At 41.9% G+C, this 23,590-nt stretch overlaps 1 protein-coding gene across 4 annotated transcripts in view; it reads left to right on the top strand.

Moving 5' to 3' along the window:
* LOC129701035 (torsin-1A-interacting protein 2-like) overlaps window positions 1–16,046 on the top strand; it is a 30,873-nt gene extending 14,827 nt beyond the window's left edge. For all 4 annotated transcript variants that reach the window (XM_055641975.1, XM_055641976.1, XM_055641978.1 and 1 more), the window contains 8 exons: window positions 1,086–1,142; window positions 2,707–2,757; window positions 5,673–5,741; window positions 7,140–7,220; window positions 8,429–8,518; window positions 10,262–10,351; window positions 12,758–12,847; window positions 15,022–16,046. In XM_055641975.1, coding sequence (XP_055497950.1) covers window positions 1,086–1,142; window positions 2,707–2,757; window positions 5,673–5,741; window positions 7,140–7,220; window positions 8,429–8,518; window positions 10,262–10,351; window positions 12,758–12,847; window positions 15,022–15,803 — 1,310 coding nt within the window. In that variant the 3' untranslated portion in view covers window positions 15,804–16,046. The remainder of the gene's footprint in view (window positions 1–1,085; window positions 1,143–2,706; window positions 2,758–5,672; window positions 5,742–7,139; window positions 7,221–8,428; window positions 8,519–10,261; window positions 10,352–12,757; window positions 12,848–15,021) is intronic.
* The last annotated feature ends 7,544 nt before the right edge of the window (window positions 16,047–23,590 follow it).

The raw sequence follows: 23,590 nt of genomic DNA, 5'->3' as shown, positions 1-23,590 counted from the left end.
TCGCATGCATTCTTGTCACCATTGAGATACTAAACAACTAGCAAATATGTACTGCGCCCAACAACTCAAATAATTAGTCATGAGAGATCCAAATCAGATGAAAATAGACATCAGCTGAACATTTCATAAAATCATAGCAGCACAGCATATTTTAGCCTACCTTCACAGTTCCTGTTGTCCTCATTAGGCTTGTATCCTTCTATGCCTTTCCTATCCAAGATCCTTCCCCAACATATTTTATATGTTGTAATTATGTCCGCTTCCACCACCACCTCCTTCGGTTGTAAGTCATCAATCTGTGATATTGTATCAATTCTTCTCTCTCCATTAGCCCAGCTTGATCTACTGGGCCTGACTCACAGCCCTGCATTTCCCAGCTTTTACATACTTTTGGTAGTATTCTCACTCCTAAACTGCCTCACTTCATCACATTTCTTAATTTTCTCTCTCTCAGTAACGGATCCAATAAACCTTTAACCTGATGAGCCTCTACAATTTATACACATGACCACTCTGGCTCACCCTCTATCCTATCCATCTCTGTTATACATTCCCTGCAAATTAAAACTAACTTGCTCTCTTTCCCAGTTCTGATGGGGGTTCTGAAATGATATGGGGGGTTTTTCCCTGTTTCCACAGGTGCTGCCTGGCCTACTGAATATTTTCAGAATTGTCTGCCTTTATATTAAAAGATTAGGTTCAGCAGTAGAAAGCGTAATCAATGAATGTGGGGCAAAAGTAGAGGAAATCATTAGAGACAAAAAAATGGAGGAACATAAAATTCCCAGTATTACAAGGCTGGTGGAGGATACAGGGATGGGAAGTGCAAGACACTTGGATGGATTTAAAATGAAGACAAGATTTTTAATTGTTAGGTTAGGTTGCAATATAGCCATTAACTGCCTTTATGCTTAAACTAGGCGATTGGTGGCAAAGTCAGCTTGGACACATTCTCGGTATAATTGTGATGACTCTCCCTGCTTGGTTGAAGTATGAGAGTTGTTGCACTAAGCATTGGGAAACCTTGTTTGATTTGTGCAACTTTGTCAACATATGTAAAGATTCAATTTTGCCTTTTCTTGCAGAATCCGAGAAGATGGACTGTTCAGATGATGTCAACCTTGATGCAGTACCGTGTGAAGGTGTGGCATTTCTCAGTGTTTTGAAGTTTATTCAGTTATTATTGCTGTAATAGTGAAATGATTCTCAAAACATCAGAGAAGCCGTTTGGTTCTGAAAGGCAGACAAACTGGTTAGGATCATGGTTAGGGCATTACACAAACTGCTTTTAATGTGACCATTTAACCCTGTCACATCGGGGGGGGGGGGGCTGGGATGCCTTCAGGAATATTTGGTTTTGATTTCTAAATTTTATTCTGGTTTTGCCTTCGAAAACAGAATTGACACTTCCTCCTATTAGCATTAGGTCGAATAATTTATTGAAATCTCTCTTTCATGTTATCTTTCATCCTTCTGGATGAATAGCAAGATGCATGTTGCTGTTACTTTTTATTATTTTCATTACTGTGACAAAGCTACTTTGGGGAAAAAATGCAATATCCCCACAGACGCCTCCCGGTGGGCCGCTAAGTTGGTGAAGCCGGAGCCCCCGTGGATTGTAGCCCGTGGCTGACAGAGCATGTGAATGACGGAGCCTGGGTTGGCCACACCACGAGTCGAGGAGTCCACGGTCGCTGGAGCCTGGGTTGGCAGAACCCGCGACTGGGGCTTGGGTCGGGTCCACGGAGGTGACTGGAGAGGACCCAGCAGCGATATTGGAGTGGTCGGCGCGACCGACAAATGAGAACGGACCACGTGGAATGAGGACGCCGCTGTCGAGGGAAGGAACAAAGGAGGACCCGGCGTGGGGCAGGGGGAAGAACAATGGGGACCCGGTGCAGGGGAGGACCGCCGTGAGGGGGTGGTGGGTGGGGAAAGAACAAAGGGGGACCTGGCGCGGATACTGCAGATACTTTGTAACTTTGTCAACGCACTGATGTGGCGACTATTTGCATACCTTGGGTATGCAAGCAAATTATTTCACTGAGACTTGTCACATGTGACAATAAAATATTCATTCATTCCTGTGAATTCATGGCCCATGACTTCTCAAAGTGAAGAAGGAGCAGTGGGATGATACTGAGAACCTTGCATCTGGGCATCAGAACTGTACGGATGCTCTGTATAAATGGAGCAAGTGTAGCACCACATTTACACCTGTGCCCATCAGCCACCGCTGCCCCATCTGTGGAAGAGTGTACAGTTCCAACAATGGCCTCATCATTCACTTCAGAACCCATAATACTGGAATGAATGCAAATCATCCTCAATCCCGAATAAGGTTTAGATGATAAAATATGATCCAATGGCAGTTTGAGTATTTCTATATTATTGGTCTTCGTCATTAATAACATAAAACCATAGCATGCTACAGTTGGTGAAATTAATTTATATATTGGGGATGCAGGCTACCAAATAATTTGTTAGCCACTTGTCTGAAACTTGGTTTACAAGTAACCCTTCACTCAATATGTTAAACAGCTACTTCTTGGTTCACATTGGTTGAAAGGTGAGTGACAATTGTGACGTGATCTTTATTCAGATGAGAGAGAAGGAGTAGATAGATGGTTCAGAAAGCGTATCTGCATGCTATTTACCAAAGAGGAAAACCTCTGAAATTATTAAATCCATGTTTGCAATATTCAGATGGGAACCAAGCTGAAGAAAACGAAGTACATGAGAATCCTGCAGATGAAGGTAATATGTTCCTGAATCCAGAAGCTAGTGCATGCTTCTTAAATATATTGCTTGCAATGTTTAAATTTTCCTTGATTGCTAATGAATACCTTTCTTGAGAGGGGCAACTAAGAGCTTAATTCAAAGTTAACTCTTTTCCACTGTATTATCTTTTTATTAGACATTCTTGAAACTGGAGGTGTGGCACGGGAGCTGAGTCCCATGTCTTGTTCACCCTTGCAGTGTGTTGGAATTAATAGATGCTCCCTATAGTCTCACCTTTCCGAGGGGGTTGTGGAGGGTTGCTTTTCTGGACCAGTTGGGGGAGAATTTAAAATAATTTGACGGAGGGTGGGATATAAAAGAGGACTACAGTAGTGGGTGAGGAACAGTCAAATACAGAATGGGAGCCTCAATCTACAGGCAAATGGTTCAAATGGAACAAATGGAAGACTGAGTTGCATCAATTGTAATGCAAGGAATCTAATAAGTAAGGCTGATGAATCGAAGGCAGTGATGAACATATGGAAATATGGGGTACACAAAATGCTGGAGAAACTCAGCGGGTGCAGCAGCATCTATGGAGCGAAGGAAATAGGTGACGTTTAGGGCCGAAACTATGATATTGTTTCTATCACAACGACGTGATTGAAAGATGGATAAGGCTGGCGACTCAACACTCCAGGGTATAAAATCCTCAGGTGTGATGGTGGAGGTGGGGTGAGCGTGGACATAACAGAGGATGTGAAATTGCACAATATTAAGGCATCCATTACAGCAGCAAAGAGGAGCATATCCTATGAGAATATAATTTAGAAATAAAAACGGGGCCGATCACTTTGCTCGGAGTGTACTACAAATCTCCAAATAGTCAGCTGAAAATCGAGAAGTATAGGCAGAAGTATAGAGAAGTGCCAAAATAATAAGCTAATAATAGTACATAGTTTCAACCCAATGATGAGTAGAATCACTTGGGTTTAAAGAAAATGGAAATTCTAAAATGCATCCATGAGTGTTTTTTGCATCAGTACATGGATGCTGCAATCAAGGAGGGGGAGTAGTAGATCTAATCTTGGGGGTCTGAGTGAAAATCAAAAAACTGCAGAGGATGGAAATTTAAAATTAAAACATAAAGTGCTGGAAATACTCAGCAGGTCAGACTGCATCAGTGGGAAGGGAAACTGAGTTAGCGTTTGGGTCAGAGACCCTTCGTTGGAACTGAAAATAAAATAAAAGAGGTGTAAAACTGCAGAGTAAATTGGGGTGGAGAACAAGGTGAAACTGGGGTGTCCCTGGGGATAATGGTTATCTGATTAATGAGTAAATGAGAGCAGTGAGAGACAGAGAATGTAGACAAAGAATATGGACAGAAGAAATGCAGAGTGGAAAAAGAAGACTATCAGGCATGTTGTCCTTATCCTGAGAGAAAAAGGAAAGGAGGAAAAAAGATGCTGATTTAATGGCAAATTTTGAGTAAGTTTAAGAGGATTTTTTTAACACACTTAGGCGGGTAAATGAGAATGAGGCAAGCTTTGGAGGGATATAGGCCAACCACAGGCATGTGTGACTCGCGTAGATGGGACATGTTGGTCAGTGTGGGCAAGTTGGGCCGAAGGGCCGGCCTGTTTCTATGCTCTATGACTCTATAACAGTTCAGCACAGGAACAGACTCTTCAGTCCACAATATCTGTGTTTAACATGATGGCAAGTTGAAATAATCTCCTCAACCTGCACTTGATTCGTGTTCTTCCATCCCCTACATATCCAGGTGCTTTTGTAAAAGCCTCTTAAAAGTTAGCCACTGTCGTATCTGCCTCCACCATCAGCCCTGGGAGTGTGTTTCAGGCACCCACCACTTTCTGTGTAATAAAACAAATGCCCCAAACATCTCCTTTACATTTTCCCCTCTTTGATCTTAAAGCTATGCCCCCCCTCCACCACCACTGAGTCTTTGAACTTTCCAACCAGCAAGAAAGGTTCTGACTGTCCATCCTATCCATGCCTCTCATCATTTTATACAGATTTTAGTCTCCTCTCAACCTCCAAAGTTCCAGAAAACACAAACCAGGTTTGCCCAACCTCTCCTTGTAGCTCTTACCTTCTAATGCAGGCAGCATTCTGGTAAACCTCTTCGGCAGCCTCTCCAAAACCACCACTTAGTTCCTGTAATGGAGCAACCAGAACTGCACACTATACTACAAATGCGTTCAAACCAAAGTTTTATAAAGCTGCAAAATGACTTCCTGATTCTTATACTCAAGGTCTTAAGTCAATATATTTCATCTGTATTCAATGCAGAGAATGACATTAAGTTGGAGGATTCGGGTGGTGGAAACATGTTTTTGAATTTTGTTGAAAAGATGGAGATATTAGATGTCTTAGCATATTTAAAGGTGGATATATATTCCTGTGGCCTGCTACGGGCAGGCAACAAAGGAAAGTACCAGGTGACTGGAGGATAGAGAATGTTCAAGCAGAGCAGCGAGTAAAACTAGCTGGTTTCTGGTTAGTGACTCCAACACTGGTAGTAAAATTATTGGAAAAAGGTATGAGGGGCAGGATTATTCTGTACCAGAAAAGTCGAGGATAGTTCTGAGATAGACAGCATCGCTTATAGGACTAATCTGACAGACGCACTTCATCACTTCTTTCAAAAATTTACAAAGGATGGTGGGATTGATGTAGTTTATGTGGTGTTCATTAAGGCCTTTGATGAAGTCCCAGATGGCCTTCATTGTCTGAGCTGGTAATTGATGCAGGTTCTTTCAGGGTCTTGATGAAATATCTAACTCTGCACTTAAAGCATCAATGCATGAAAGAGGAATGGGGAATATTGAGGAATGGGAGAAGGGGCACTTGATGGATAGCACAGATATAGTGAATCCAAGGGTCTACTTCCATGCTTCTGATCGTGACTAATTGTTGTCAATTTTCAGATGTGAATGCAGAATCTGAGATGGAGTTTGACAGAGTACAGAATTGTTCGGGCTCAACACTCTTTACTGGTACTACGCTATGTTTTTTTCTGTACAATGTCACAATGCTATTTTGTTCACAATAACCTGTCGCAGAGTGAGATAAGGCCATAAGTAAATTCAGGCAGTTGGGAATGGCATCAGATGATTTATAATTGCTTCACAATTTTGAAAATCATTTATTTTAAACAGCGTGCATATTTAAAGTGGTCCAAGCCTATAATCCTGGGGGTGGGGAGGGTGGGTGGCAAAAGTAAGTGGTGGAGTGTTTGTTTTGTATTTGTTTTTTTATTCATGTGAGTGAGAAGATCTGTTCACATCCAACTCGAGTACGAGTTTGGTCTTGGTGCTGAGTTGGAGCTTTGGACCTAGTTCTGCTCTGCTTTCAGCCCAAAAGAGCACTAATCACCATCAGTCTGCACCATTAATTGGCTCATCCATGTAATTAAAATATATTTCATCTTATTCCCTCTTTACATGCACAGGATTTCTTGGTTTTATCCCTTTTCATGTTTGTAATGCTAAGGTGGTGGGCATCAAGATTTGTAAAGGATGTGTAGATTGTTTTTTTAACTTGTACTATGGAAAAACTCAAAGAGGAGGTTTTAACTCAAGTATTCACTGTACTGAACATCCCATTTTATCCCCAAAAATGCAGGAAAGTTATTTATTGGTGAGTTGTTTTCCAACTTGTTATATATCGGAACAATTCAAACGATTTCATAGTTGGCAGGGAAGAGGTTATCACTCCATATAACCCACACCTCATTTGTCCCTCAGAATGATGGAAAGTTGCCCATTGGTGAATGGCTACCCAAATGTATGATTTATTTACAGTTTTAGTGGTTTAGGTTATCTGCGTAGATGTTTTTCCTGGCCATGTACTTGTCATAAATGATTGGAAATCTTACTCATGCCAATGGGAAATATAGAAGCTACTGAGCAGCCTTATTTTGGGGGGAAGACCACACTAAGCCAGTGAGAAACCTCTTCCTTGGGTGTCTCCTTCTCTATGGTAAGTTGTGTATGTTAAAAATAGATTTGTTCTTTCGGAGTGCCACACCTTATTTTGATTTGTGCGGCAGTGTGGAGTCCATGTTTTCTGCATGGCAATGTGATAATGAAACGCAATATGCACCTTAGTAACCTTTATACATTTCATTACTCCACTCAGCAACTGAATAGAGATTTAAAGATAAATGGAGATGTTTATACATTCATTGTTACATGCTTCAACTATTCTATGTCTAGTGTTTTTAATATCGTCAACAATCAAATTGTTGACTGTCTTGCTTCAATCAGCAGATAACAGTGAGTGTAGTCCCATAAAACAATTTATACCAAACGATATATTGTGGAAGACACTTGAAATGTTCATGCTTTGCTCTGCTTCTACTTTCAATCTTATTTATGTTCTCCCTCTTGCAGCTGATGTTCACTGTCACCCAAGCACTGAGGACTGCACTGACTCAAAACAAAGTTCACACTCTATTAGACTGAATGCTTCTGGTAGGTATGAACAAGTTAAAGCTGTACAACCTTTGGAGTTGTATAGGTTCTTTATAATCTAGTTTCAAATTCTGATTTGATTAGGTGATGTTGCTTTTCTGTTTACTATTAGTTTTGGTTTCCAAAATGCACCACACTTCACAATGGACCTCTCTTCTGCACTGCTGAATGATCACCTATTGACAGTTCACAGAGCAGCTTTAGCACCAGCAAACTGTGGCTTCTGCTTACTAGCGTTTGCGTCAAAATGCATGTAGGCACTTGCTATCAAGGCCAACTTGTTAATAACCACACCATAGGTAAATTCTTGAAGGTGAACCTTTACATATATGCACCAAGTAGTTTAGGCAGCTCAATGGTGCAGCTGTCCGTGCTGTTGCCAAGAATCCCCAGTAACATGGATTTGATCCTGACGTCGTGTGTTGCCTGCGTCCAGTTTACATGTATGCCAGACGGTCTGCTTTCCTCCCACATCCCAGAGATATGCTGATGGGTTAGTTGGCCACGGTACATTGCTCCAATTTATATGGGTGGCAGAATAATTTGGTGCAAGTTGATGAGAGAATAGGTGGAATGAAGTTAAGTGGAGGAGAGCCGCTGATGAGTATGCAGTGGGAACCGGCATTGTGAGAGTCTGATGGGCCATCGGTGGGCCATATGACCTCCTGGCATCTTGAGGAAATATGTGAGAACTGAACTCGCTAGAGATTGATTTTAGGATCCCTTTTAGTAAAGGACAGGGTTACACATAGTTCCAGAGAGCAATGTAATTTACAGGCGGGCATGTGTGATCAGGTGAGATCTCTCGTGCATTATCCTCTTAACCTGTGGAAATCAAAGAGCACATTGGTGCCTTAAATAAAGATTCACTTACAAAGATTGTTGGAAGTATTGAAGGTATACCATTGAAATATAGTCCATTAAAGACAACTGCTGGAAGAGGAAGGATAATTTAATAGGAAAACGAATTGTCTCCAATTTTAATAACTTGGCCTACAAAGTTCTTACAATTATTTTGTGCCTCAACTGATCAAATGCCAGGGAGGTGATAATGCAATCTAACTAGTCTTCCAGTTGGCCTGTTTAAGGACACCAAGAGTGATCTCAAAAACAAAATAGGCCAAGCACATTGGGAATTCTTATGATGCTGTATATTTGTGGAAGACCATTTGGTCTCTAATTTTCTATTTATTTTTTCCCTTTTGCAGTTGATGCTGACCAACGCTTAAGTAACATTGAACCCTGTAGTTTCACTGCTACAAAACAGACTTCACAGTTTCCCAGGCAAAAAGTTTCTGGTAGGTTATAACAGTTATTTAATTTAAGGCCGCAAGGCAATGGCATTTGAATTCTGGTTTGATCGGATATTTTTGCATTTCTATTTACTTATGCATTTCAAATGCAAAATGCAACGCCTTATATAAGGTAGGAAGGAACTGCAGATGCTGGTGTAAACCGGTTAGACGCAAAAATCTGGAGTAACTCGGTGGGACAGGCAGCATTTCTGGAGAGAAGGAATGGGTGACGTTTCGGGTCGAGACCCTTCTTCAGACTCTCACACCTTATATAAGTGTTGGGTGGAGGCCAACCATAATGTTGCTATAACGTAGCTCGCTTAACGTTTATCTGCTGATATATCTCAGAACTTCTTTGGCATGAAACATCATTCCTGTTCCTTATGTTATCTTACTAGATTCCACAGAAGGTAGAGTAGGAAAGAGCACTTACATTTGCTGCACCATCCACTCTTCCATACTGTCCTGTAGAATGACAGCAAACTACTGATGAATGGGAAACATAGAAGCTACTGAGCAGCCTAATTTTATCAAATTGTAGAAACATCTCAAGGATAATCAATGGAAACAGGATGCACCTGAGCTCAATTTTGAGTGTCATAGCAAAGGGTCTGAGTACTTATGTAAATGTGATAGTTCAGTGATTTCTTTTTAATTACTTTGCAAAAATTTCTAAACGCATGTTTTCGCTTGTTCATTCTGGGGTATTGTGTGTAGATTGATGATTAAAAAAAGAATTTAATCCATTTTAAAATAAGGCTATAACGTAACAAAATGTGGAAAAGGTGAATGGGTCTGAACACTAAGCGTGCATCGTAAATAGTCATGTATGAAAAAATTCCATTCATTTTTATTTTAACGATACCAATTTTTCAATCGATAGGTTGTCAACTGGAATTCCCCTCGCCTGCTTCCACGGTTCTCCATTTTAACCATTGCTTGTTCCTGATAAATAACAAAACAACAGCATCTAGGTTAGCCATGTGAGGGACCAGACAAAATAAACATGATCTTAGCTGAAGGTAGACACGAAATGCTTGAGTAACAGGCAGCAGAGAAGGAATGGGAACATTTCAGATCGAGACCCTTCTTTAGACTTTAGCTGAGTTAGCTGATCTCTCCTTGGGGGATGGCTGCAATGCAATTGGTTTCAGTGTCCCTTAATTAATAAAAGTCAGTGCTATACAGGGTCGAGAGCACATAGTAGGGTTTACCACAGACTGTAACATGTAGGTGAGATTTATGATGCATCACCTTGGCCATGGAGATAAAGAGCATACTAGCTTCTGAACAAAAGAACCCACACTATAAGAAGGATCAAAGGTATACCTTTGAAATGTACTCCAGTAAAGTCAGCAGCAAGAAGAAAATAACCTGTTCCCGCTGCAGATCACCTGACTTCACAATGTCATGCACTTAATTAGCATGTCACATATCACAACACAGTTTCAGTTGCAACAATATTGCACACAGAGAGGGTAGACAATTATTGTCTTTTTTCTAGGGTAGAAATGTCAAATACCAGACAGCATAGATTATAGGAATTTTACGAAGCCATTTATTTACAGAGTACAAGGGCCTGTCCCTCTGCTGTGTATATTTCATGAGCAGCAAGTGTGATCTGACATTAAAGCATCTGCCAGCCAACTGGAGAACTTTCATAGTTTTTAATATATTGGGGATGACACTTTAAATGTCTATGTTTTGTAGCCCTCTAATGTCCTATTTATTTTTTTGCTTTTGTAGATGGTGTTCACCAATGCTCAAGCTACAGGGGGCACCGGAGTTTCATCGATACAAAACAAAGTTCACAGTTTTCCAGGCCGAATGCTTTAGGTAAGATATAATGACCTATTTGGGAGTGGCATTCTTTACAAGCTGGAATTTAAATTGTGGTTTGATCAGGTATTTTTGCATTTGTGTTTACTTGTGGATTTGGATTGCACAATGCACCAGGGTGCACAAATGTCTGGCAAATGGGCACTTTCGGGTGGAATGGAGCCAATGGACGTAACGTTGGGTTCTCTCTTACACCTCATTCCTGTCCAAACTCTGACATTTCCCAGTATGTCCACAGAACTAATAAAAGATGAAACATTCCTTTGCCTTGGCTTCTTTAGACTTTTGAGATACAGTGCGGAAACAAGCCCTTCGACCCACCAACCAGCGATTGCCCAAACACTAGCTACACATCAGGGACAATTTACAATTTTATCAAAGCTAATCAACCTACAAACTTGTATGTCTTTGGAGTGTGCAAGAAAACCGGAGCACCTGGAAAAAATAAACGCGGTCACAGGGAGAACCTACAAACTCCATTTTGACAGCGCCCGCAGCCATGATCAAACCCATGTCTCTGGTGCTGTAAGGCAGCAGTTCTCTCGCTGCGCTACTGTTGCCACTCCAATGCTGCCACTGTTGCCACTCCCCAAATTTCAAATTTGACGGTGGACAAATTAGAGCTTAAACTCTGCACCGTCCAACCTTCTATTCTGTCCTCGGAAATTCCAATAAGCTGTGGAAGACCTCCTAAGTTTGTGTTTGCCGTGTCATTTGGTGTCATTAAACTGTTACAACAAAGGTTAATGGGACTGAGAAATAATGGGGAACAGTGTGTAGCCAGCAGAACTGCTGCCATACCGCTCCAGCGATGCAGATTCATTCTTGACCTTTAGTGGTGTTTGAATGGAGTTTCCATGTTCCCCTTTTGACTCCATGGGTTTCCCCGCGGTTTTCCAGTTTCTACTACATCCCAAATACGTGCAGGTTGTTGGGTAACCTGGCCACTCTTGCCCCCAGTGTGGAGGTGGGTGGTAGAATATGTGAGGAGTTTGTTGGAAATGTGTGACAATAAAATGGGGTTAGTGTAAAGGATGTTTGATGCTTGTCATCGACTTAATAGGTTGAAAGGTCTGTTTCTGTGACCCAAAGTCCCAGATTGAAAAAGAGCAGATGAAGCTTTAGTTTGTATGTTGCATGTGTCGTTGATTTGGGGTGTTTGCTGCTTGTGCCGAGTACTTGAATGGGCGAAAAATGCATTTTTAAAACATTACACTCATTCAAAAATAAAAGAAACAAAAAAAAACAAGGAATCTATGACAGTTGTACCTCAAATCAACTTGGGCTTTCCACCAATCACCTAATAAAAGCAATGACTGTGCCTTCACATAATTAACATACCAGACTAGAGAACATTCAGTACCATGGGAGAATGATGGTGGGAATATAACCATTGTGCTTAAGAGAGCGATGGGGGAATGAAACAAATATTTTGCATTAGTCTTTACTGTAGAAAATACAATGAACAGCTCATTAACACTGAACATCACCAGGGAGGAATTAAATAAATCACATCGCAGGAACAATTGTACCAGATAATGTAATGGGGCTAAAGATAGATAATTCCCCTGGCTCAAGCATCTTTCATCTTTGGATCCTAAAAGATATGGCTACAAGATGGTGGGTGCATTAGTTGCAATCTTCAAAGCTGGACCTACGGTCGCCACGGGCAGTCCACGCAACTTCATCGGCCACTTCTGGGCCGTGCCCGCTATTGCTGCCACCACCACCACTCCTTAACTATTCTCTGGCCCCCACTGGGCTGTGTACAAGCACTCCGCCGATTCTCACCTCGACCCATCTAAATTCCAGGCTTAGTTCCAGACCAAGAGTCTGACGAAGGGTCCCGTCCAAAACATCACATACCCATGTTCTCTATAGAGGCTATGTGACCTGCTGAATTAGTCCAGCACTTTGTGTCCTTTTGTATATTAACTAGCATCTGTAGTTCATTGTTTCTATTATATAATCCCTTACTCAGTTATAATAGATAATCGGCAATAACGGACACAGTTGCCCCCCCCCCTCCCCTCCATGATCTGTTATAATGAGGGTTTACTATACACATTTAAGGCATTTAATGAAAAAAAAACTTTTTAAGGGATCTGACTCTTTGGAACTTCTTGCAACAATGGAGCTCTGATTGCAGAATGTGCATATGTACAAGACTGAGATTAATAGATTTTTAATCGGCAAGGCAATCAATGATAATGGGGAAAGGGCAGGAAAGGCGAGGGGAAGGATATAAGGCTGACCATCGTCATACAAATGGTGGAGAAGGCTCAAAAGGCTAAATGACCTCCTCCTATTTCCGATTCTTATGATCATTGAGTAACTTGTGGAAGATGCTTTAATTGTCCATGCATTATAGTCTCTTAAACTATTTTCCTTATTTTCTGGTAGTGGTTAGTCACCAGCTTTTCAGTCACCAAGAACCCTCGCGTTGCAGGGATAGAACACAAAGTTCACAGTTTATTGGGCCAAATGTTTCGGGTAAGTAACACATTTTGGGAGTGTCAATGTTGCACTAAATATTCACACTGGATTTTGAAATCTGGGTTTGTGTCTGAGTGAGTTTCTGTTCACCTTGAGAATCAGATTGCGGAAAGGATCCAGGGTCGCACCAGGGTGCATCGGATATTTATGAGGATATCATTGGGTATGGAAGGTTTCAGTTAAAAGGATAGTCTTGAGTCTTTCCCTGATGCATAGCACACAGGAGTGCCATGTAATGGAGGTTACAGTAAGAATTCAGCCACAACATGATTGAAGGTTGGTACAGGCTTTGGAGGGTTGGAGTGATGTGTTGCTAAATGCCCTAATCCTGATCTTGTACCATCACACCTCCCATTCTGAAGAAGGGTCCCAACTCGAAATGTCATCTATCCATGTTTTCTAGAGAAGTTACCTGACCCGCTAAGTTACTCCAGCACTTTGTGTCCTTTTTTGTAAACCATCATCTGCAGTTCTTCCTTCTATATCTGCCACTTGGTCGGGTTGCAAGGTTTCATTGTCGAGCCTATAATTGGACATATAGTCATTACTGAAGCAGATCAGAAATCTCCAGTATATTAGAATCTCTTGATAATCCAACCCCTTGCTTAGCTTGAGCCAAAATGTAACTGCCAGTTAAGTTTTTGAGAGAAGACATGATAGAATGAATAGAATAGAATAGAATAGAATAGAATAGAATAGAATAGAATGCTATTTATTGTCATTCAAACCTCGGTTTGAATGAAATTCCATTTCTACAATTTTTTTACATTACAAACACAATCCAAGACCCACACTTAACATAGTTTACATAAACATCCATCACAGTGAGTCTCCAACATCTCCTCACTGTGATGGAAGGCAAAGTCTTTATCTCTTCCCTTTGTTCCTTCTCCCATGGTTCAGCAGTCCAACTGCAGTGTCGAGGGGAACTGGGGCTCCGATGTTAAAGCCCCCGGCGGGCGATGGTAAGTCCTGAGGCCGTTTAAGCCACGCGGGGCGATGTTAGGCCCCGGCTCCATGTCCTTCAAACTCGCGATTCCAGCGGGAGAAGTCGCCGTTGCGGAGCTCGGAAAAGCGGTCTCCCACCAGGGACCTGCGAGCTCCCGATGTTCCCGTCCACCGGGTCGGCGGCCGGTGCCTCCGAACTCCAAACGTCGGGTCGCAGCCGCACGCCACCACAGCTCTTCCCGCTCCGAAGTTGGCCAGCTCCGCGATGTCAGTTCCACAGGCTCTGCAACTGGAGCCCTCAGGTTAGTCCCGGCCGGAGGTTGCCGCCAGCTCCACAATGTTAGGCCCAACGACGTCCGAGACCCGACAGGGAATAGTCGGGTCCCCGCACAGGGAAGAGATTAACGGTTTCCCCCACAGCCCCCCCCACCACCCCCCACATATACACAGCTAAAATTTTTTTAATAAAAACTGACTCAAAGACATACATTTAACAAGACAAAAAATAAAAAAAGACAGATGACTGGAGTCGAGCCGCTGCCGTTGGGCGCCGCCACTCCCACTCTAAGTGGTTCATTTGGAAAGTCACAACTACCTTAAGTTATTGTTTTGTCTTATTTCTCGTGCTACGGAATCTTCACCACATCAGTAACTGCAAAGCACTTTTACATAGGTATAACATTACAAACGACCGCACTGGAACAGCTAAGGAGCAAAATTTAACATCAACCACAAGTGACCCAAAATTAGGCCAATGAGGTAGATCAGGAGTTTTATAAGGGAAGAAAGAAGAAAATACATCTTTGTACTGGTAGTGTTTTGTATTAGCTGAAGATATCATGTTGTTTCTGCTCACCAAGTAATGCTGTCTCCATTGTAAAACAGGGAATGTGAAATTAAAGGAGTAAAAATAGAGATATACAGAGGTTTAGCAAAGGAAATTCCTGACCTGAGAGCCGAGATAGCTGAAGTTGCCAGAATATCGCAAGTGTGACAGGTCGAACAGGACTATGATCCCATAATGTCATCAAGCAGATGAATAAAGAAGTAATTTTACTTGTTTTATTTGAAGTTATTATTTAATTTTGTCTATTATACTATAGACTGCGAATCTTCAGTGCTGCTTTGTTAATATATCTTTAGATCTGTTGTAAGGTGTTGTAATCTGTTAATTCAGGAACCCACAAAGGGGGATTTATTGTGCATTTGCTATCTTTCCTCAGGATCCAGGTTCCTTTTCTGGAAGCTTGCAATTCCACTAATGGCACTGATAACAATTTTGAGCATATTTGTGTGTTATCATTGGCCATCTGAGACTACTGCTGATCAACTGATAAATGAGAGAGAAGTTCATCTCCTGAACAATTGGAAAGAAATCCAGAACAGGTTCCCAAATCAACGTCAGGAACTGTGGGCACGCAGTAAAACTTTGTTGCTGAAGCATGCAGCCACAGTAACACACACTCGGCCTGCAGTTCTTATGTTTACTGCTGCTCATGATGCAAAGGAAACCTTGCGTTGTCTTGCACGTGGGATGGCAGGAGCTTATGCATCAGTCTTCAATTCCAGTGTGGTCGAAGTTGATGCATCTGAAAAGAAGTCGCTGAATAGCGATCAAGTGAAGTTAGACATGGACAACCAGCTATCGTCTGAGTTCCAAAAAGGAAGAAAAGCAGCAGTTATTCATCACTTTCACGATTTGCCACCAGCTTCTTCGCTTCTGTTCTACAAATACTGTGACCATGAAAATGCAGCCTTCAAGGACGTCCCAATGTTGATCACGGTATCATTGGACAAGTCATCTTTGAACCCGGATTTGTCTCTTCTCACCATAGAGAAAATGGTCCAAAACTTCCTGAAGATGAAGTTCTGCTCTGAAACCCAGGGTGGACATAATGGTATGGATGCAGACAAACTGAGTGGCCTTTGGAGCCGCATTGCCCATGTGGTGCTGCCGGTGTCGCCAGAGAAAGAAATCGAAGCTGAGGGTTGTCCACTTTTTTAAAAGAAATGTGTTGCACTTGCATTGCTAAAAATGTCTGCAGGATATTTTATAAATATTATCATTGCAAGAATTGGATCTGGTATTTTCTAGGGTAGGTGGAGAAACTTTTTAAATAATATATTTTCAAGTTCTGCTGATGAGAGTTCGTGTTGTGCTGTAATTTTTTTTCTGTCCCTTTTAATATTATTGGTCTCACTTTCTACCCCACTTTCCTGTTCCATAATAAAATGTTTGTAGGAATCTTATATTTGATGTTTTGCTCTCTTATTTTATATTGGAGGGCTCTCTCTGCTTCTTCCACTTTCATAGTGGAAAATCAGGTGCACACTGCGCACTTGAAGGCAGGGGAATAAAATGGGCCAGTGGCAGCAGCAGCATGGATGGAAAATGGGTTACGAAGCAAGAAACGGTGCAGTAATGAAAGGTTATATATTGGACTGAAGAGAATTGTCAGTGTGGACGGAAATAAACATGTGGAGTCCTGAATTCATTTTCAGAACAATTTTTACTACGTTTGCCAGTAGAGGTGTCACTTTCCTGAATGAGTCTAAAGAAGGGTCTCGACCCATCCATGTTCTTGAGGGATGCTGCCTGACCTGCCGAGTTACTCTAGCACTTTGTGTCCCTTTTTCCCCTGAACGAATGTTCTCTGATCCAAAACTTCCATTATTTTTATACAATTTTAATCTATCCTCCCCCTTCCCCCCCCCCCCCACCCCCGTTTAATTCCACCCTCACATGTGCTGCGAAGATATAGTGAGGCAAACCTTTTAGCAGTGCTGTAGTTTAGCGTTTCATTTGCTACATAAGTCATATGCAGATCTGCTTATACCCGGTATGTACAATGGGTAGCTCTCTGGAGGGTATGGGATGACTGCTATGCTGATAACCAGTCATGGGTTTACTGCAGTTCACTTTAGCCACAGTTACTTCCAATCAGGCTTGTGGTGAGCCCTATCTATCCAGCCCTATCGTCATCCCAGTCTCCCTTTACATTTCCGCTTTTTGCCTTAACTTAGCCAGCAGTTGCAATTCCCATTAACTTGTACTTGATTTAATTGATCATGCCTTCGGGAGGGTCTCATTATGTGCCTAATTAACCCCAAATTTAGAAACTCTCCAGGTTAATTGACATAGCATAAAGCACAGGCATGGTCCCCTTGATTGGTTCAATCCCAAGTTTATTCAACAATAGTTCTATAGTTATTTTATTAATAACAATGATTCTAACCTATTGTACCTTTACCCACAATAGCAAAACATGATAATCGGAGGTAGAACGAATTGTACTGCCAGAGGAATGTGTGATATACTGTAATTCTAACTCGGGGTGGATGTTAACAATTAATCCCCAGTTCCAGGCACCTTCTATCATGACATCTCCTCTGCTTCTCTTGTGTGATTGTGCTTGTTTCTGAAGAAGGATCCCGACTCAATGTCTATCCATTCCCTTGTCTGTTCAGCCAGACTGTGTTTTGCTCAAGATTGCAGCATCTGCAGTTCCTTTTGTCTTTCTTGCGTATTTTTGTTCTCTTCTGACCACTCATCATGGATTTCCGCTTTGTCTTCCTATAAAAATGTTTTCCAATTGGCATGGACGGATGGAGTCGGTGGTAATTCTGTGGCCATAAACTTTTTAAATCTTGTCACAGCAGGCAGTGAAGAAAGTGAATGGCATGTTGACCTTTATAACAAGAGGAATTGAATATAGGAGCAAAGAGGTCCTTCTGCAGTTGTACAGAGCCCTAGTGAGACCACACCCGGAGTATTGTGTGCTTTTTGGTCCCCTAATTTGAGGAAGGCCATTCTTGCTATTGAGGGAGTGCAACGTAGGTTTACAAGGTTAATTCCCGGGATGGCGGGACTGTCATATGCTGAGAGAATGGAGCAGCTAGGCTTGTACACTTTGGAGTTTAGAAGGATGAGAGGGTATCTCATTGAAACATGTAAGATTGTTAAGGGTTTGGACACGCTAGAGGCAGGAAACATGTTCCCGATGTTGGGGATGTTGGGGGAGTCCAGAACCAGGGGCCACAGTTTAAGAATAAGGAGTAAGCCATTTAGAACGGAGACGAGGAAACACTTTTTCTCACAGAGAGTGGTGAGAATGTGGAATTCTCTGCCTCAGAGGGCGGTGGAGGCAGGTTCTGTGAATGCTTTCAAGAGAGAGCAAGATAGGGCTCTTAAAAATAGAGGAGTCAGGGGATATGGGGAGAAGGCAGGAACGGGGTACTGATTGGGGATGATCAGCCATGATCACATTGCTGGCTCGAAGGGCCAAATGGCCTACTCTTGCACCTATTGTCTATTTCTCCAAACTATTAGTTTGATCCTTCTTTCCTCAGAACTGTCAACATGTTTTCTATTCAGGTTGGGTGTGTTGTAAGCTTTGCATAACCAGTTTATGCCCCACCAAGAATGCAGCACTTGTGAAAGAGGCATTAGTTTTTACATCCATCACGAGTCGACAGTCATTATAATGAGTGAACCCACAACCGATTCTACCTGGTTTTCCCATGAATTATTATGATGTGATCTGGGGCATTATGCACTGATCCATCCATGTTTATATAGTCTAACAATATGTCTTGGCATAAAACAAATGTTTTATTCTGCAACTGGTAAGGTATCTGCATGATTATTCTAATAATGTATTCTCCTATGGCCCTTGATCGACCTGATCAACCTGTCTACCTATTGTTGGGGTTTGAAGGTGACAATCAGATTGCATGTCACTGTTTACGTTGCTGGGTTGACACCCAGTTGGGAACTTGGTGTCTAGCCAGTTGTAGAATGCCTTCATGTATTTTGGAAAGCAGCCACGTGGAATACATGGTACAATGGTGCTTTATTGTCGTATGTACAGTGAAATTATTTTTTTCCACACAAAGTATCAGAGTGTTAGATACTGAATCAGTACACAAGAGTCACCACATTTTTGGCACCTTCTTGTACCCTTCAATTCCAAACTTAAAAAAAAGTCTTAACTTGGCCCTAAAGGACCACTGTCCTTGTAGCGCCACTGGGTTGGAGTTGCAAGGGTTGGTCGGCCTTGCCTGGTGATGTTCCCTCTGGGCAGAAATCCAGGGGTAGGGGCCGGGAGGACATGTCGCCCCTCTTTTTTGAGACCGAGGGGCGACATGTCAGTCTCCTTGACATTTAACGCCCAACCTGTCCTTCTCTTCTGGATGGTTAATGATGGGTTTGTGGCTGCTGCTTTCACAGCCCTATCTGCATAGATGTTTCCTAATGTTTGTACATATCCTGTCCGACCTTGTTTCACTTCCCTACATTGGTTTTAATCTTACTAATAGCTATTTTCTCATAGCCTGTACGAACTGCCAAAGCTTATTTCTATTTTTCACTTCTGGCCCATTGGTAGTCAGGAACCCCCTCCCAGCCCATGCTAGCATGTAGTCATGAAGGCATAACAACTATCTGTTATAAATATTAACTTGCGGTTTCTGGTTTCAAGACTCTTATGAGTGCCACCAGTTTAACCTGAGTGTAGTTGATCCCGGCCAATGCTCCCCCCCTCCTTGGATGCAGCCTTTCCCATCCACTACTGGACAATCTGTCCAAGGGATCCCATTGTGATATTTTCCAGGTTCATCCTCAGCATTTGTGCAGGAAATGGACAGAAGACATTTGGGTTGAAACCTTCTTCAGACTGATAAAGTAGGGAGGGCTAACGTTTTAAAAGAGAGGTGGAGGTGAGGCAGACTGGAAAACAATAGGTGGATACAGGTGAGGGAGGGGTTGAATGGCAGATGGGTGGAATCAGTAACAAAGGCCATTATTACACTTTTTTCCTTGTCTACATGGAGATTAAAAAGCCTTCATTTTTTATCACCCAATATATATCATCCATTATAACCACTTCTATCTTGTGGTTAATGTAAAGTGGCCTGTACATTATTCCCATAAGTGAGTGTTATTTATTTTCGTCACCCAAGCAGTCTTTTTGGTTTTTTTTTCTGAATGCAAGTCATTGTTCTGTATTGCACTCAGACCGTTATTAGTTAACTGCCACTCCTCCATCTTTCACTATCTTTCTTCAATATTCAGGTCCTAATTTGTGTCATCCTGTAACTATGTTGCTTTAATGACTATCAGATCCTATTTATTGCTATTCGTGCTGCTCAATTTATTAGCTCCGCCTCATCCATTTTTATGCAGCCATTTCTTACACAGACTGATCATTCGTGTTTTTCTTGAATTAAGTTTGACTTCCTTCTCATTAATTGTCAAAGTGAAATTGATTGAATTGATGTCAAGGTAGTTAAATCCTTAAGTCTTCTAACAGTAAATGCTTTAACCATCCATCCACGTTAACAAGGTAATCCGAACAATTCTACACCTTGAGGGTAAAACATGGTTTTGATCTTTGTTCTGCACCTTCAGGGAGATTAGCTTCTGATTATTAGTGTTGAATTTCACTTGAATGATGTGAGATTTAAACCTCCTCTTGCAATATGTGGGTTTCTATCTGAACTTCTCTCTGTTATCCACAATGGAACGTGGCCGAGTCGAAAGCGATCAGATCCTGATTCATTCTTGTTCAGATTTCAGTCTGACTAAAAACTACCATTCAAACTCCATTTCTGGTTTCAGTTCTATAAATCAAGCACTGCAGCTGTTACTGTCTTGACCTTCAAACATAATTATTGACCTACTCTTTTAAGTTGATTAACAGGAAATCAGCCACTTTTCCCTTTTCCCCTGGATAAGTTATTGGAAGGTCATCTTTATTAATTGTAGGGCATGGATCTTACCATTTGGGTGTGGCACAGTGTTCCGGATCTGGCCAAGGCTAAAAGAAGGAGACAGTGCTAAGTTTGTGGAAAACAGCAAAAAATTGTAGAGATAAGTAATAACTTGTTATTGAATAAGCCTAATGTGGGCATGACTTTTCTAGTGTTCTAAAAGGCTGCAGAACCTTTCAGTCATGCTATATAAGGACATGGTAAGAGTGTTTACTGATAAGATATTTGTATAACTATTCTATCTCTCCTTTGTCCCGTTGAGTTGGGCCACGAGGGAGCTGAGGGAATGTAATATGTCATCCCAAAGCTACAACCCATTCCCGCCTGGCATTACAATAAAATAATCTTGCTTTACTTTGTGTTTGGTTGTCTCTGTAGGGTTAATGAACTTTAACAGTTTCAGTGTATTACGTCTACACACGAGTACTGTATCTAAGTGCTTATGTTTAGTTATAGGTAGCCAAAAGTGCTGGAGAAATTCAGCGGGTGCGGCAGCATCTATGGAGGAAATAGGCAATGTTTCGGGCCGAAACCCATCTTCAGACAGGTTATACGTGTTATACTTGTACTTGTTAATAGTTCTACTTGTACTGAACTCTGTATAAAAATAAATGTAACTTTACCTCGGTACATGTGACAAAAAGTACCATTGACCATGTTCTTTCGTAATCCATTCCAAGTGGTTGCTTCCTACAAAATAATTTTTGCTATTGGAGAAAAAATGACCAATCTATACATCAAGTTTCCAGTCAAAGCCTGGGTGTAGAATGTAAAGAATATGAAAATCCTGGTGCCCTGGGAGATGCAAGGTAGTGTGCCATAAAGACTTCCGCCTATGACATCCACCATTAAGAAATGCTTTAAGAGGCCAGTCATGGTGTACATCAACAACCTACCTCCCAGTCAGCCTTAATCGACTGCATTTCACCATCACCACCATATAGATCTGTAGTAGATGCCATCTCCCTTGACATACACTCATCCCTGGAGCATCTGGATAACAAGGACAGCTATACACACTCCTTTTAGTGACAACAACACCACAATTCCAACCAAACTCATCTCAAAATTCCTGAACCTAGAATTTGGCACCCCCCCTCCCTCTGCAACTGGATCCTCTAATTCATGACCCATAGAATGCAATCAAAATGAACAGACAACTACGCATCCTTCATAATAATTTTCAGCACTGGTTCCCAACAAGGCTGCGTTCCCACCACCCTGTTCTACTCCCTATAGACTTGTGAATGTGTGGCTAAATTCCACTCTAACTCCATTGAAACCACCGTAGTAGCCAGGATCTTGAACAATGATGAGACACAGTACAGGAAGGAGGTAGACGGCTGAGTAACATGGTATCAACATCTCCCTCAATGTCAGCAAAACAAAGGAGCTCGTCATCAACTTCAGGAAGTGGGATGGACTAACTGCATTTGTTATAGTGCTGTTGTGAAGAAGGTCAAGGACTTCAAGTTTCTCGTTGTAAATATCACCAACAATTTGTCCTGGTCCAACTAAATTGGGGTTACTCTCAAGATAGCATATCAATGCCTGTACCTCCTCAGAAGACAAAGGAAACTCAGCATGTCTCCAATTCCTCTTACCAATTGCTCCAGTTGCATTATAGAAAGCATATTTTTGGTATGTATCACAATGTGGCAACTGTTTTGCCCTAGACCACAGGATATTGCAGAGAGTTGCAGAGGTAGCCCTGTCCATCACACAAACTAGTCCATCCCTTCCATCTAATTTAAAATTCAGTTTCCTAATTTTTATTCACAATATTTGCTTGGCCAAAGACATGTTCTGGGTTATGGCCATTGACAGACTTCACGGAAAGGGTTGATGTTTGTAGCATTTCAGTATTTTCTCACTTCATCCCAGAAAAGTGCTCTGTCAGGGGTGCTGATTCATTGTCAAAATACTTTTCTTTAACTGCTTTAGTAGTTTGTCAATGCTGGCATCCCAGATGCTCATTTAAATGTACAAAGTCAGATTAATGTTGTTGCCCTAAAGGTTTTATCATCACAGAATAGAGCCGTGTGTTGTGGTGTCGTGAGGTTGATTGGAACACTTGAGTTCCTCACTCAGCTTTGTTATAAACTCTATATACTTTTTACATGTGATCTTCTCTTTCTGTTAGTGTTTTGTAGTGGATATGAAGAAGAATCTTTTCACCAAGAGGATGGGTGGAATTTGGAATGCGCTGCCTTTGGGACAATTGAGGCACAGTTTCTCAAAACATTTAAGAATGAGCACTTGAATCATTAAGGCCATGGGTATAAACCAAGCGCTGTTAAATGAGATTAGTACAGTTAAGTTCTTGATGGCCAACATGTAGATAGCAGGCTAAAGGACAGTACAACTCTCACTTCACTTTGGCCTCAGCAAGAACTGCTCCATGGTGTTCATGGTGCATGCAATGCATAGTGATGAGAAGAATGACTTGTATCTTACGTACTACAGCAGTGTGATTTACTCATAGTAACTCTGTATTCAATCCGTTGAAGAATGACTAACCTAGGGCAATATCTAAATCAGTCTGAAGATGGGTCCCGATCCGAGACATTGCCTATCCATGTTCTTCTGAGATGCGGCCTGATCCGTTGAGCTACTCCAGCATTCTGTGGCTTCTTTTGTAAACCAGCAAAAGTTGCCGTTCCTTGTTTCTACATTGATTGGCATCACATGCTTCAGAAATCCTATTCTGCTGATTTGTCAGGTGCTATCATTTGCACTCCCCTTCACCTTGAGGTCAACCTGTTGACCACAGCACGAGCATGTGTCCGCCCACCGGTGACATTAGGCAGCGTGTGCGTGCACGAGGCAGCGGGTGGGAATTTTGAACTGTTGGAGTTTGCGGGCCGTTGTCCAAGGTGGGAAATTACCGGTTTCTCCTCGGCTGGCTGCGACTCTTGAACTGCAGTGAGACGGGAGAAGTTAGAAACGGGCAACATGAGCGGCGCTGATGTGCTGTGGTGCGGGAAAGGAGTGATGGATGGACTGTGCCTGGCGATGGCT

This window comes from Leucoraja erinacea, chromosome 10 (assembly GCF_028641065.1).
Source record: "Leucoraja erinacea ecotype New England chromosome 10, Leri_hhj_1, whole genome shotgun sequence".
Lineage (NCBI taxonomy): Eukaryota > Metazoa > Chordata > Chondrichthyes > Rajiformes > Rajidae > Leucoraja > Leucoraja erinaceus.
The sequence above is the reverse complement of the archived record's forward strand: the minus strand, read 5'-3'. Positions and strand labels throughout refer to the sequence as shown.